We start from the raw sequence: 16639 nt of genomic DNA on the forward strand, positions 1-16639 counted from the left end.
GTATTTTTTCTTCAGATGTGGATAGTTAACATTCTGCATTGTCCATTCAAACGATAATGCCTTTTAACCAAAGCAGCCTTTTCTTCCCAGGTTGTTGAAGAGTATAATAAAAGAGTTAAAGAAATAGCACAGATGACAGCAGAACTGGAGGGGAAAAAAAAGGAACTGAACAGCTATAGAAAAAATATTTCACAGGTATTCCTGTTATTACTTTCACTATTCTTTTTGTCCTGAAATAAATATCCACTAAGGAATTACATTGTAAGATGCAGCATAAAGGATTATTGGCCCTAAAATTATTGTTTGTTGTGTGCCTCCCAGAATTACTTTAAGTGAGACAGGTAAATTGAATTAACAAATAAATACAAAAACATACAGGGAAAAATGGTTTGTAACTTGCCCAGAGTGTAAGTGGGTGGCCATATTTTTTTCTAAGAGGGAGGGAGGGAGGGAGGGAGAGAGAGAGAACTGAACAGCAAACTTGAGCAGTATGGCCTTGTGTTCATCAGTACGTCTAAAGAGAGATAGAATGGGGGTTTCACCTCCTAGTGGCCACTTTATAAATAAGTTAGCTTGATGATGGTATCCATTGATGCGCATGAAGATTACCAAAGTGCAATGTGAAAGTGCAGAATCAACACGGTGCAAGGCAACACAGCCTACATTTACTTTCCATGGAGCAATGTTGATGCACGGATTAGTTTGAAATAAGCAATTCAGACCCTGGATACATCGTTATTTCGGACCACTGTGCAGGTAGGTAAGTAATTAAGATCACTATTAATTAGTAATATATTGAATACTTTATTCTGGCATATTCTGTACTACTGGTGATAGAATCTTTATCACCACTTCTGTTATGACCAATCTTTTTTTTTTTTTAGGTTAAGGAAAGGTGGTTGAACCCTTTGAAAAAGATGATTGACAAAATAAATGAAAAGTTCAGCAGCTTTTTTAGCTCTATGCAATGTGCAGGGGAGATAGATCTTCATGCAGAAAATGAGGTATGATTATAAAAGCGATGCATTCCTTTATAAAGGGGAAAACACCTCCCACATGCATACATTATGTCTTTTCAATTAAACAATAGGCAGTATGGTGCATATTTTTACAGCTTTGTATACTGTCATTTAGGAAAAAAAACTATCCAAGGCAATAGCTTGTTTCCTCGGGGATATATATCCTTTAAAAAAAATTATCATATTCCTAGTTGAATTCTGGCAGTCCACGTATAAGATCTGTGAATAATGTGGACAAGATGCAACTTTAATAGTGGTTTCTACTGCAACACTGAATACTAACTCCACATTAAAAGCTAACAGAGCTCTACCTTACTAAGTAGAGCTACTGCGCATCAATTTGGGGACAGGTGTTTTGAACTATATTTTCCACAATCCTTTGCTACTGGCCATATTGGCAGAATTGATGCAAATTGCATTCTAAAACATCTATTGGGCATTAGTGAGCTGCTTTTGCCATAAGTAGAAAGTAATGGCACATAGAGCAGGCTGAAAGGAATAGGGTAAGCCAAATGGAGTCTGGCTCATTTTGCCTAATTGAGGTCTGTTGAGCAAAATAAATAGATGCAGCTACAATATATATTATTGTAGCATGGCTGGATCAGGAATTCTGGGAGTTGAAGTCCAACAGGTCATAAAGTTGTCATAGTTGCCCACTCCTGCACTAGAAGACTGGATTGCAAATTTCACTGGGTGACTCTGACTCTACCTAGCCTCTGTCACCGAATTGATTTGTTACTGAGGTTTTGATAGATTAGGGAATTGTTCATATAAGCCACCCTGAGTTGAAAGAGAAATGTTAGCATGAAAATACAATGAATGTGGATAGTTAACAAGAATCAGGTGTAAGTCAGATGCTGCACATTAGTATGCTTATCAAGTCAAAACTTGTGTTCCACCAAGAATGTTTCTTAGCCCCAGTCCCAGTTCCAGCAATAAGAAGCTCTTCAGAGAATCCATAAGTACTCATAGAATACTTTGAATATACATGTGCTATTTGCTGTCATCTATCTGTCATATTAAGCATTTCATTTTGGGAGAAAAATAAAGTTCATTCATCCTAGCAAATTTACTGATTACTTGAGAATAAAAAGTAGTGCAGATTGTGGTATCGATCAAAGCCTGGAGACTCCAAAAGCTTTCTTAGCAGTAGTGCCTGATTCTTTAGAATCTCTGGGCACATTCTTCTTGGCCTTAAGCAGCCATTATCTGCATGGCACATAGCTTTAGCGTCATCCATTGGGTTGGCCTAACAGTCCTTTGCACCTCATTTGATTGGTTGACTGAAGCACTGCAGGGATCAAAGAAATACAAAACTAAGGGGCCCCTGCTGGATGTCTAAATCTGTTTTTAAAAAGAGAAACAATCTGTTACATCCATCATCTCAATTCCTCCTCACTTAGGTATTAAAATAATTTAGCAATAACATCACTTTCTCCAAGATACCAGGACCATCGCTATTTCAGCCACCTTTTCCCATCTATTGCTCATTGCAGACTTTCCTGTAGGTGCTGATCTCTTTTAGAATTAATGCATCTTAAAATGCCATTATGCCTCTTGTGATCCATATAACTAGCAGTGATGCCTGCTGAGCCAATTCTACTTCAGAACAGGGTATGCAATCCTTGATTCCTACAAGGTGCTTGTGTCTGACCTAAAGACCAGGACATCACTCTGTATGTAAGATTTTCCACAATTCCTCCTTGCCTTTGTACCCTCTGCTTTTCTTTTCTTTTTTAATTTAAGTTTTATTTGGCTTTTCACACATACAAAATACAAGTAAAACATCTTTTTTGAAAATAGCATGGTCCCAGGTTGAACTTCTTTATACAGACACAAAACTCAATTTCATGTTCCTTTTTGTATTCTATTCCATATCTTATACTATTTTACATTTTCTATATAGTTTTTCCCCTCTTTTGATTTTCTCAATTTTAATTTGATTATCTCATCTCAATTCAAATCATTATATTTATACTTTTGTCTGTTCTGTTTCAATTTCATATTATCTTTTCTCATTAAACAAGTTTTCTCCTGTAGTTACTAATTAGAGTATGACACCTTTATATCTTTTAATTACATCCATTCAACTCTTATTTAAACTTCAATATATACCTTAAGGTTATGACCTTCAATATAATACATAATACATAACTTCCAATCGAATTCTGCTTGGTACATTCTTATAATACACACTATATTCTTTAAAAAAAATTGTAAATATATGTAATTATGAACCCTCATTCCATTCCAGTTCAGTTCTATCATTAATAATCATTAAAATCTTAACATCTTTAACACTTCTTTTCAATTAAATATCATACTTCCTTAAAAACACATATAATCTCCATAATTAATTTTCCCTTATTTCTCTTCACATATGTTTTATAAATCATTAAATATACTTTTTATTACATTTATTGACAAGCATTCCACTGAATTACGATAGCTACTTTATCAGACATTTTAATCATACATTGTTTCATATTTTCTAAAATTATTTCTGTTTCTAATATAACCATACTATCTTATGTACCTTTGCAGAATCCTTTTTTCCATTAAATTTTCACCCATTATCTCTAAATAGGTCCTGTTTCTCTGTATTTTGTTTCTGTCCTTTATGACTTCTTTTCCTTTCTTTCTTCCCTCTCATCTTCTCCCTCCCCTTTTTACCCCCTTGTCTCTCTATTTCTAATTCTCTCTTCTGCATTTCCCTCTTCTGTTGCTTTCTGATTTTATACTTATTTTTCACTCTAATTTTTTTTTGGAGTTGTTTTTCCCAATCTTAAACTTTCCATTCTCTTTCCCCCCTTTCCTTCTTCCTCTATTTTTTTTTTTGGAGTTGTTTTTCCCAATCTTAAACTTTCCATTCTCTTTCCCCCTTTCCTTTTTTCCCCCCATCTAAGATTACTTGTTCATTAAAGATGGCTTCTTCTTTGTCGCAATCTTCTTGTTCTGCAGGCATTTCTTGTTGTTTCTCATAATTCCAAATCTCCATTTCTAAAAGCTGAAATACGAGGCCAAAAGAACCTCTCCCTTCTTGTGCATCTTCTTTGTACTTTTTAAGTTCCATTTTCAGTTCTTCTAAAAGTGGAGCCATTTTAAACAGTTTTAAACAACCACCTGATTGATTTTAGTCATTCAAAACAATAACCAAGAATCCAGAAATCATCAAGTAATCCAGATAGTCCCGAGTTATATCTTCTTATTTCTTTTTTTACTTTCTCTTCCTGGGGTTTTTGTTGCGATATTTCAGTTAGAATGTATCTTTTGGAAGTCTTGTTGAGATTTTGCTATAAGTTCTTTTTTAATTCCAGGCAGTCTCCTCCCTTCCAGATCCTGCCCTTTTATTCTTCCTCTCTTCTTTCCTGTTTTCAAAAGCTTTTAATTATCCAGAAATCTTTATTATCCCTTTGACTTTTTATTTTCAGCATTAAATGCCTATTGATGTCAAAGTGGATTTTTTTCCAATTTCTTACTTAGGTCTCTTAGCTGTCAGTATAGGAAAAGGAGAAAAAAAAAAAATCTTTTCCCTTTTCTCTCTCCTTCGCAGCTTAAAAATCTTCTTAGGGAACAATGTTGGTTTTTTTTAATAGTTTCAATTCCAGGGTACCTTATTTGTTGCTTTTGCTGTTTGACCTGGTCAACCAAAACTTTCTCCTCTTATCTTCCTCCTGCACATTCTTTTCCGGTCGAGTTCTTCTTTGTGGTGGCCATTTCTGACCACTGCTGCAACCGCCTTTGGGAAAGGGAGTAATGGCCAGCTGGGGAGGAGAGATGCGGCTCTCCTCAACCCTGCAGGCAGTCTCCCCCCCTCTTCACCACCTCTACGGGGTAGCTTAGCCCCAAAGCCAGCCGGCTCGGGGTGCTCCAGCAGCAAGCACGGATCGAAGCCTCGCAGAGACGAGGTTTCAGTCTGTCGCCGAAGAAGCTCAAACCAGAAGCCCTGTACCCTCTGCTTTTCTACTGGTCTTCCTTGCTGCCATCACCACCAGGTGGCTCTGCTAATTTCCCAATAGCACTTTGGTGATTGAGCTTATCAAACCTGTTGCATCTGTTTTGTAGAACCTTCACCTATTTACCAAATAGGGCAGATTTTGTATTTTACAGCAAAAGGAAATACTTAGCACCAAATCTCTATTCCCTTTATCTCACTGTGTGGTTGCTTTGTTCTAGTTTCACAGCAGACATCACACTGGTCTTGCAATTAATTTCTTTTGCCATGTTCAGTGACAGATAGCCAAAGTTTTGTCATCTTGACTTAATTTTCTGTTTTCTTCTCACCTAGAAGTATTGAAAATTAGTCCTATTATCTGTAAAAGTTTACCTCATGGCCATTTATTTCAGCCATTGCTCCAGGCAGAATTTGTTGGTGTTTTCATAGTTGACACAAAATGTTTTTTCAAGCGTTTTTCCAATCTCGACCCATTTTAACCTCCTTTGTTACCACTCTAAAATCATTCTTTAATTCTCATAACTCTGTCACATACTTCTTGAAAACAATGCTGTAGTATACAATATTTTTGTCATCAGAAACCCAACATGGGGTTGTGGTTGTTGGGAACTCATGGTCAACTCTGTAGCTGAATAAGTCAGATGTCTTTTATGATGCTGAATTTTTTTTCTAACATAATCTATTTTTTTTCTAACATATCAATTTTACAATCCTGAGATGTCCAGTGTAACTGGTGTACTGGGGTATGCACAAATATATGGCCCAATTCTTTTTATTACAGCCCATCTTTGTCTGCTTCTTAGGATGGATATAAATGGAAGAGGTCTCATCGTGGTAATTTGTCATTTGAATAGTCAAAATAACCTTCATATCTTATCAGTTGTTGAAGGAATTGTCCTTTGTAGATATTAGAAATCATTCAAATTGTGATGTGATCCATTGTTTACACGTACCCTTTCTGATACAATTGTGATCTGTAGTCTTGGTGTCACTCTACCAACTTCATTAGTACTAGTGTCCGTGTAACTGAGATGTTTCCTATGGCCATGTAGAGAGAGATGGAGGCAGCCTTGAACAAGGAATGTAAAGTGATTAATTAAACACCTGCTCAGCCCTGAGGAAGAGAAACCTGCCAGAAAGAAACTTGAGATAACCTCACTTTATCTTTTTTATAAGACAAACAAGGCAAAACTTGGTGAAGCTCTCAAGCTTTTGTTTCTGGTTTGTAGAGTTTCAGTAGTTCTTGTGTCTGTTTTTTTACCTGGTCAGCACATAGGAGTGAGGAGCTTATTGGTAATAAGAGCAGTATTAAAATAATTGTGTTACTTTCCCCCAGTAATTAAAAACTTTCTATCCATACATACATATCCATATATACATAGCCTAAAAATGTAGAGGGTCTTCAAGTAGTAAACCATGCATTCATGAAACTCCTCCTTCCCTCTCAAGTACTTTGTGAGTATCTATTATCCCAGGGGTCCTCAACCACCGGGCCGCGGACCGGTACCGGGCCGTGGAGCACTCTCTACCGGGCCGCAAAGAATTTTTTTAAAAAAAATGGCGGCTTTCTTCACCTTCGGTGAATGCTGCTGGGATCAAGGACACAAATGAAAGAAGGGGAGGGAGGAAGCAACCAAGCCTGTCCTTCTCTCTGGGTCAGCTCTCTCAGTCGCTCTCTCGCTCCTCCACCAGCACAGGAAGAAACTGCTTCAAAGAGCGGGGTGTCTTTCCTGTCGCCGCAGTTTCCCCAGCGCCCGTTTCTCCACCCCCACCCCGTCCGCGGTTCAACCCAGTGCTCCGTTCTGCCTGCCTGCCTGCCTTCGTTAATGGTTGAATCGGAACAGCTTCGGCTGAGTAAAAGAGGCGAATAGTTATTCTCAGCCAAGCTGCTCCCAAACAACCAGAAACTAAGGCAGGCAGGCAGAACAGGACACTGTGGATTGAAGCGCGCGGGTGGGAGTGGGGGTGAAACGGGCGCTCGGAATAGCTGCGGCCAAAAATTTTCTGCTTGAAACCGGTCCCTGGTACAAAAAAGGTTGGGGACCACTGTATTATCCTACAGTTCCCTTTGCAGTGGCCTTAAGGGCACTGAAGCAAGAACGGGGATGGGACAATTCAACACAGCCAGCTTGCTGTGGCCAATTTTCTGCAGCCAACTCACCACGGCCAGCTTGCTGCAGGACAACTGGCCGTGGGATTCACTTAGTTCTTTTTGTTTTTGTTGACCACATTTTCATCAAAATTATTTTATCTCTTATATCAAAGGAAACCATTCAGGTGACTACCAACTTTTGTAATGTTTTGATGAATAATAAAAAGAACTAATCCTGCATTGCATTGTCCTGGGTCTAGTTGTCCCATGGCAAGTTGGCTACAGAGCGTCGGCTACAGCAAGTTGGCTATGGCAAGTTTGCTGTGGTGAATTGGTCACGGCAAGTTTTCATAGCCCTGGCAAGAACAGCGTTCCATTCATATGTAGTTAGGCTCTTGTCTTCGATTTAAAAGTTCACCTCAACTATGAAAGAGGGTTAATGCACAAATAAATAATCCATATGTATGAATACACAGATGATAACTCAGAAAACCACAGTTAGAAATAAGCAATCTGTTCTTCTAAAGAAAAATAACATATTTTTGACATAATTTTCATTTACTTTGCTGGAGGAACTGCTAGGAAATGTACAAACCAGATGTAACACTTGCTTGAGAACACCCAGTGAGATATCTGACTTTGATAACAAGCAAGGTGAATTATTTTTCCATGCTGGATTTTCCTTCAGCCGGTGAAGAAAACACTAGTAACAGTGCCTTCACTTCTTCCCCTGTTCTGTTGCCCCAGCAACAACTTAAGGCACCAACAAGAGAAAAATAAAGGGAGTATTTATTCTGAAAAATAATTAGGGAAATATTTATTGTTCAGAAGGAGTTTAAAGATTACTTTGAGGAAGCATTTGAACAATATGCAAGAGATGGGTGTATTTTATTTGTTACTGATACAGGTTGTCCTTGACTTACGATCACGATTGAGTCCAAAATGGTTGCTAAGTGAGAAATTTGTTAAGTGTGTTTTGCCCCATTTTACGACTACACAGTTGTTAAGTGAATCACCACAATTGTTACATTAGTAGCACCGCTGTTAAGTGAATCTGGCTTCCCCATTGACTTTGCTTGTCAGAAGGTGGTCACAAAAGGGGATCACGTGATCCCGGGACATTGCAACCGTCATAAATATGAACCAGTTGTCAAGCATCTGAATGTAAATCACATGACCGTGGGGATGCTGCAACAGTCATAAGTATGAAAAATGGTTGTAAGTCACCTTTCTCAGTGCCATTTGTAACTTCAAATGGTCACTAACTGAACTGTCAAGGTCTCTCTGTACTGTACTGCATTGTTTCTTAATTGTGTTTGTATTCTTTTTGTACCTCCATAGGTAGCTTCAGCATGGATCTCCAGCCATTCCATTCCATTCCATTGCTAGAAGCCCTGCTCGGCAATGGGTGTAAAGGGCACACTGGCTTCATCACCCAGTTCCCTAATCTTGTTTTTCATTCACATTCACATCAGTGAAGTCTTCCTGCAGGATTGACACTTAAACACAGCATAGAGACTAGGGAGTGGTATGGGGAAAGACAACAACGTTGTCTATGGTTCAGTGTTGCTTATACATTTCAGTACCCTGCCCACGTTGAATGCCTGAACTGGAATTTAGGGGAAACTCAACTATGGTTGAACTGGGATATCAGAACTGACAAACCAGATTTGCCACCAGACATGTCTGACGGGTCTGAACAGTGAACCATAGTTAAGTTTCCTTCTGAGCCTGCAAGAGGCACAGTCTTCGGGTAGCTCAGTCATCAGGAATTAAAGTGAGAGCAAACTAGAGATTGATATCAAGGTGTGCAGCTGTTGCTTGCCATATGCTTGGAAGCTCAGGGCTTGATCAAACCTTGCCTTGGTGTGACATTTTCTCTTTTCAATTGATTAAGTCAGAGAATGTATATATTTGAAGATAATCTGAACACAAGCATTTGTGTTTTGACAGGAGGAATATGACAAGTACGGGATCCGGATTAGGGTCAAATTCCGTAGCAGCACGCAACTTCATGAGTTGACTCCCTACCATCAGAGTGGAGGAGAGAGAAGCGTTTCCACAATGTTGTATTTAATGGCTTTGCAGGAACTCAACAGATGCCCTTTCAGAGTTGTTGATGAAATAAATCAGGTATGTATGCAGGCACTGGAAACAAAAGCTTCCTTCACTGTATTCGGTAGCAGAGAGAAAATATTGCTGTTTATTTCTTTTACAGGGAATGGATCCAGTTAATGAAAAGAGAGTCTTTGATGTGGTGGTAGAAACTGCCTGCAAAAAGAGCACTTCACAATACTTCTTTATTACACCAAAGGTGTGTGGCTGAAAACTCTGCATCTTATATAGATTTTATACAGACAAACCCATCTATAGCTTACCTTTTTCCATTTTGCATGAATCAAATTATAAATCACGTTTTATTCTATCCCCAGCTGCATAAATAGTATGTACATTCATACTTATCCTTAACTTAATTTTTAATGTTTGATCTTTCCTTTACATAAGTGGGGTTTTGTTTTTTGTTTTTGCAATTTTGAAGCTGGAACTGAACTGATTCAATTTGGAGAAGTGTGTATATTGATTATTATTATCTGATTATAAAAATATGAAGTCACAGCTGCCAGTTTTTTTACTGATGTTGGTCTTCATACTCACTGAGTTCTTCCCAAGAACTTAGGATGTCATAATGGATCAGCGTAGTGTGTGTGTGGGTCCAAGCAGTGCGGCCTTTTGCAATTGACAGATGGAAATTTTGTCAATGTGCAGATTTTCTAAGTGACTAATTATTACTTTTATTTTATCCCACCTAATAATACTAATGCATTGGTCTAATAATTGTGAATGATCCCTCTGTTAAAAACTACAGACCAATAAAAGTTTGCCCCCTTTCTGATTATAAATTTGGATTTCCTTATTAGAAAATAAGTAATACTGATAATATAATTAATACTTTACCAAAAACATATAAAGATTAGCTTTAAGTCATAGGTATCCAACCTTGGCAATTTTAAAATGTGTGGGCTTCAGCTCCCAGAATTCCCCAGCCATTATCATGGCTTGGTGGCAAATTAAAAGAAAGGAAATCAGATAATGAGAAATTGGCAAGCGGAGTCTGAACAGTTCTTTCCTTTTCTCCGATGACATTCTACTTCATGGTACCTGTTTGGAGCCACTTCTTTGAAAATTACTTACATTTTTAAAAGGTAGCATGGTAGTAGATTCAGTGGCATCCACAGGAGAGACATCGTCTTATAAATACAAAATCTTTCCAACCCAATAGATAAGTTATAACATTTATGTGATGATATCCCTAAGCATGTTACATTGTCTTCTCCCCACGCCAGCCAGAGATGCAAAAGGGGTACATACTAAAAATGTTTTCTAAAACTCCAGGTAGTTTTATAAACTAAATGTAAGCAATCAGAAGTAACTATCCCTGAGCATAATAAAATTAACTGTCAGGTAACTATGTACAGGTAGTCCTTACTTAATAACTGTCCTGTTTAGCGACCATTTGAAGTTATGACATTGCTGAAAAAGGAACTTTTTAAATATAAATTTTATAAATTTTCTATTAATTACATTTCAGTGCTTAATAAACATTGTATTATCTGGATATTTAATTTGCTTAGCAATGCAGATTCCATTCTTACTCTCCACCCCTTTTTTTCCCAACCACTGGTAAAATAAGTTCAAACAAAAAGGAACTTTATGTCAGGTCTTCACAGTTATGACTGTCACAGCATCCCTGCAACCACACATTTGAGATCTGGGCACTTTACAACTGGTGGGCGTTTATGACCGTTGGCAGTGTCCTGAGGTCATGTGATTTCCATTTACGTGTTTCACAGCTGCTTCCAACAAGCAGAGTCAATCGAGATGCTGGCAGTAAAACATCAATTGCTGGTTTATATTGTCAGTCCCAGTTGTAGTTGTTAAACGAGGACTACCTATACACCCTAACAATTCTGCCTCGTAAAGTATTATTAGTGTATTTGGAGAAGAGTTTTAGAATAGATAATTTATACTGAAAAAAAATTATCTTGTGGGAAGCTATACCTCCATCAATTTCTTGCCAAATGTGGTGCTTGTTTTACTGATAGTCTTATGAATATCCACTTACAATAATGTTGGTTTCAAGCTATTTTGAAGCTGCTTTGTTTTCTAGCAAGAATTTTAGGAAACATATTTATTGATATTACTCCAATTTTGCTTGTGCATATATATTTTTTTTCCGATAAAAGTTATTAGCTCAACAACCAAGCCTAGAGAGAGCATCAAAAACCTCTCATACTTCTTTTTCTGTCTCCTTTATTTATATATTCTGCCAACAGCAAAACTTCTCTTGGCTGCAACTGTTAATATCTTAATATAAAATATATATTTAATTGATCCAGCCCTGGAGTTGAACGGGATTAATAGTAACAATAGCTCACAATTTATTTTGCATATATTATATTACCTAGCTAACAATATTGTCTATATTGTTGATCCAAATAGAATAGCAATACCAGAGAAAAATGAAGTGTAGCTGCTATGGGAAACATTTAGTATATAATAACTAATAACCAAGTATGCTTGGTAAAGAGTAAATAATAAGATAAGATAATAAAATAATAATAAGATAACAAGACACCTTTTTTCTTGCTTCTTAACAGCTGTTGCAGAATCTCAGTTATGGAGAAAAAATGACCGTATTATTGGTCTACAATGGATCATCTATGCTAGAATCAAGCAAGTGGGACTCAAAAGCTTTCTTTAGAAGGAGGCGGAGATTTCAACCATGATTAGCAGTAAAATATATATTCCTTTCTGAAACGGAAAAGAAAAATATTTGGAAAGATCAAGAATGAATGTATTTCTTAAAAGCACAATTTCTCTCTTGTAAAAGCCATTGATAGCCAATGTTTTATAAGACTAAAACACTCACCTTTTCTTTTATGCCTATTTTTCTCTGAAGAACTGTAGATACCAATTTGGAAGACAAATTGATAAATTGAAAGGATGTATTTTCTTACCAGCGAATCAGTTGTTTTAGATGAATTTGGAAAAAAATGTTCTGCCAGTTGTTCATAACTTGGAAGCTTTAATTACACTTGTTACAATATGGCCTTATAAATACAGCCTTTGGATTAACTGATAAACTGGTAGGTTCACCAAATCTGTTCAAGAAAGAAGTTTAACTATTTAAATATCTGTTCTATCTAACTATGGGATACTGAACTATGAAAAATAGTCTTTCCAATTGCTGCTAAATGATGATAACTTCAAGCATTTCTGAAATATATAAAATATTCAGTGTCTTTTTATCCTAATCTTAGAAGCAACACCTGCTTGACTGGTAATTTTATACATGGTACCATTCTTACAGCATGGTACATACTTATATTTTGTTCCATATGTTTGTCTTTTTTATAGGGAAAAATGCCAAATCTCTTTTTATATAATAAATATATATATGGGAAATAGTAATTTATTTTCAGTTCTTTAACCCCTGTTAATATGGCAATAGAAACTGACTCAATATTTAAAGTATTTCTAATAATCAAAAATATCCACTAAGGATCTCAGTCATAAAATCATTTTTGATTAGCATATCTAAAGCATAAATGCTTTGAGACATGAAATTTGTCTTTCTGAACCTAAGGAGCAAGGTCCGTCTCCAGTAGAGAATATTATAGGGGAAGGGGAGAAATGTGTTTCTATAATAATTGTTTAAACTGCATTTTAAAAAAATGAGAGACTAAGTCCCACGAGACACCATGATTAATGTTTAATGCAATAAGTGCAGAGGTATGGGTATTCAAGAGTATACACCTTTCTAATCAGTTGATTTTCATTTTATAAAAACCCAAAAGTTTAGCTTTGGGACCAGACAGATATAGAGTTCATATTTTTCTCCATTGTCATCTAAGAACTTTTCTGTTTGCTTACATCACTTCCTTTTCCTGGAACTCTAATGCGCTTATTACTCCCATTTGTAGACAGACACTTAGTGTCTCTTTGTCTGTAGCATTGTGTGTGCCCTTGCAACACGGTTGTTCTTTCATCATGCAGCTCAGTAACAGATCTGTTGGGAGGAGCTAACAATGAGAAGGAAATTCCAGCCAAGTTGCTGAAGATAGTGTAACTAATGAACCAGCTGTTTGTAACAGCAACAAGGAACCTCATGTTCATTTTAAATTATATTGCAAAAATTAAGAATGCTTACAGCAACCAAGGGTAGTTTTTGAAGGTGCAGGGAAAACATTTGAATTAGGTTCATTTCAGTTCCCTTACTCGATTGCTGTGCTCAGAGTATTTGAATTCATATATAGGTTTTCTTTTAATATTGAACTTATTCTAGTTTACCACCAGAGGCCACTCTAATCCCATCTGTGGGAGATCTGTTTTGCCATGTGGATTTGGAAGGTTTTAAAGGAAGTTGGGGAAGGGGGGAAGGCAGGTAAATGCCTTCAACTTTCAGAATGAAAGGAAGGTCTCTTTTCCCATCTGAAAGCTATTTGGGACTGCGTTTCATTATAGCAATTGGGAATGTTAGACCAATTACATCAATGGTGGCCACTTCTGGAAATCTGAGCCAGAAAAGGGGGGAAAAAAAAGGAAGGAAACACTGGTCCTGTGGAAATAGGAATAGCACCAAGGGTTGCTAAATTGCAGATAAGATAGAAACTGGATTCCGTCAACACTTTGAACTCCTGGAAATACGCTTATCTTTCTGTGTGAAATAGATAAATATGGACTGATTTACTTGTTTACAACTTTAGAGAAGGAAGGGGGTTCTAGGCTGTTTGGATGGAGAGAGTTGCAAATAGGATTGCAGGTAACAGAGGTTCAATAATAGTCTGTAAAATAGCCTAATTAGCCTTTATAATGTTGGGCAACATTTTGACATCAAGGTGTTGAGGTATAATTCCCATATTCCTTTACCATTCAGTATGTTGGCTAGAATTGCAGGGAGTTGAACTTCAAGACCATCCAGACAGTACCAAAAAATTGCATGACCCAAGCTTATGATTTCCTGTGATGGTCTACACCAAGGCTGTCAAACTCACGGCCTGTGGGCTGGATGCGTCATGCACCGGCCATGCCCATGGCCGGTTTAGCAAAGGGGGGGGGGGGAGAGTCACAATAGGTCACATGATGTGATGACGTGAGTTTGACACCCCTGGTCTATAGTATGTGGTGCTTACAGTCGTTCCCAACTTCATATACCATAGTAATTCTCAGCTAACAGATCGAATGTATTTGGAGGAGCTGAAATTAGGAAAGATTGCCCTAAAGTGACATTCTCTTGTGCAATCATTGTGTTTTCCTCAGCAAACTTTTGCATCCCTTTGTTTTTTTTGCTATTATAAACAGAAAGTTATTCTAGCTGGATGCACTTACGCCCCCCAAAATAATGGAGTTCTTGTTACAGTATCAACACACACATACAAACTTGCATTTCACATATATATGAATTAGATAAGCTAGATTTTAGGCATGGGCACTTGGAATCATTCTTTGTACGTTGTCGGAAGCTGGAGTGTTTAGGTTGGGAAGCCATAGGCATTCTTTTAAAAGATATAGGATATTTATATGAGTAGATTCATTTCATGAAATAGAGCTTATTTCTGAATAAATAACCCAGGGTTTCTGTAAAGCTTAGAAGGATGCTAACTTCTGCATATTATCTTGTTGACTTTCTTTGGTGCTCAAGTGTTAAAATTTTTGCTTCTTTAATTTAGGCTACAATTATTTTTAATGTTAAGTTTATATGGCAATCTTCATGGACTTATTATTCTCTGACTTGCGAACTGTTTTGCGAGTAATGGAAGAAAGCTCGGGAACAAATTAAAAAAACAAATACCACTTGAATGGACAATCTGATTTATGGCTTGATAAAAAAGAATTGTGATGCTGTTGTGTAAAATATACCTTACAAAATATGAAGAAGGCATTAAAGCAACATTTAAAATATTAAGCAAGAATGAATATTTGGTGTTGCTAGTACTAAAAACAGATTATATAAACTAATGTAACAACAGATTTTAAAAGTATTGGTTTAACATCCATTTCTTCCTTCAGGCTTAGTCCTGTTCTGATAGGAAAACACTTAACTTGAAGTTGAAAGCATTGTTGATAAGTTGTTATTTTATTGGCTGTTGTTCCCAGCATTCTTTATCCCTCTAGAATATGGGCAAACCAAACAGATTTTCCTGCAAGGAGTTAAAGATATGGAATATGAGAATAAATTAGATACCACAGAATATTAAGGTTTGAGTTAAATATTGTCTGGAAATCAGCAATTTATCTTTATTCACTTTTTCAACACCATGAAAAGAATTCAAGGTTCAGATAGAAAGATTTTCCATCTGCATTTCTAAAAGGTTCCTGGAAAACATTCCTGGAAAAAAATAACTTCATTGGGTACATTAGATTTCACTAAAAAATCTGTATCTACATAATTTGATTTTTTAGCATAAATAAGAGAATGGGTGCTGTTCACCTAAGGTGAAATGTACTTATTTCCCTTTATTTCCCAAAATAAATGGCAAAAAGCGGACAAAAAGTTCCAGCCTAATAACAACACAGGATCACCCTAACTATCCATCATGGCCATTTCTTCTATCTCCCCAAGGTCATGCTGGTTGCTGGCTAGGAACCTAGGAGAGTTGGGCTAATACTTCTGGAAGGCACTAGCTTTGGAGCCTTGACTTTGCAAAACACGATCAAAAGTAACAATCAAAGCACAGTATGTCACAATAGCTATTTACACACTGGAATTAAAGAATTATTGCTTAATTTGATTATTTCTTCAATGTATACTTGCCTCTGTATCCATAGGAAACTCAAAGTGAGCAATGGTGTGAAGTAAAATAGCATAAAAAGATGACACAGGAGACAAAAGTCTGCACCCTTTCCTAATGATTAGGTTACAATTGGAAGAGGACTGTTCTTAAATCTGATGTTGAAATTCAGAGTTCACCTTTGGCCATTTCTGCCCTATTGAAGCATCATCCTGTTGTTGCAAATTTGCATGAGAACCCCTGAAAAATAAAACTCAGAAACTAAGACTAAAAAATAAATGAGTCATCTTGGCACGCACTCCTTTTTTCTGTGTGTCAGACAGAACAGCCAGCACATCAGAGAAGATGGGAAGGAACAAACCAACACTGTTTCACATTTAATGTTATCAAAATGCATTCTGAATTTTACAAATACAACTTAGAAGTGAGGGTTCTGGACTGGTTGCTCTACCTTGAGGATTAAGTTGCCAGGTTGGGGTGGAAGAATTGGTGTCAAGATATTGCCCTTGCCACCTACATTGACTTTGATAACAGATTCTGCTGCATCAACAAGATACTTTGACATGTAGCATGTGATATCTTGAAAGCTTATGCAAAGTCTTCCAAATAAGAACTGTTCCTTGAGTTGTTGCATGAAATTACCAGAATCCCCATTGTATCAGAATGAAAAAAGACTGCTGCCTTCCAGGCAACATTGTTTTCTAAGTGCAATTCAAAATACTGATTTTGAAAACCCAGTATCATTCTGAGTTGAGAACTACTTAAAGGGCTCTTCCAACAC

The 16639-nt window shown here is 36.9% G+C and overlaps 1 protein-coding gene across 1 annotated transcript in view; it reads left to right on the plus strand.

The window, feature by feature from the left end:
* SMC5 (structural maintenance of chromosomes 5) overlaps positions 1–14926 on the plus strand; it is a 55523-nt gene extending 40597 nt beyond the window's left edge. Inside the window, exons 20-24 of the mRNA XM_026675358.2 lie at positions 91–195; positions 885–1004; positions 9020–9199; positions 9285–9380; positions 11725–14926. Of these exons, the coding sequence (XP_026531143.2) occupies positions 91–195; positions 885–1004; positions 9020–9199; positions 9285–9380; positions 11725–11853 (630 nt within the window). The 3' untranslated portion in view covers positions 11854–14926. The remainder of the gene's footprint in view (positions 1–90; positions 196–884; positions 1005–9019; positions 9200–9284; positions 9381–11724) is intronic.
* The last annotated feature ends 1713 nt before the right edge of the window (positions 14927–16639 follow it).

This window comes from Notechis scutatus, chromosome 2 (genome assembly GCF_049901735.1).
Source record: "Notechis scutatus isolate UNSWTSFEM ecotype Mainland chromosome 2, rNotScu1.2, whole genome shotgun sequence".
Taxonomy (NCBI): Eukaryota; Metazoa; Chordata; class Lepidosauria; order Squamata; family Elapidae; genus Notechis; species Notechis scutatus.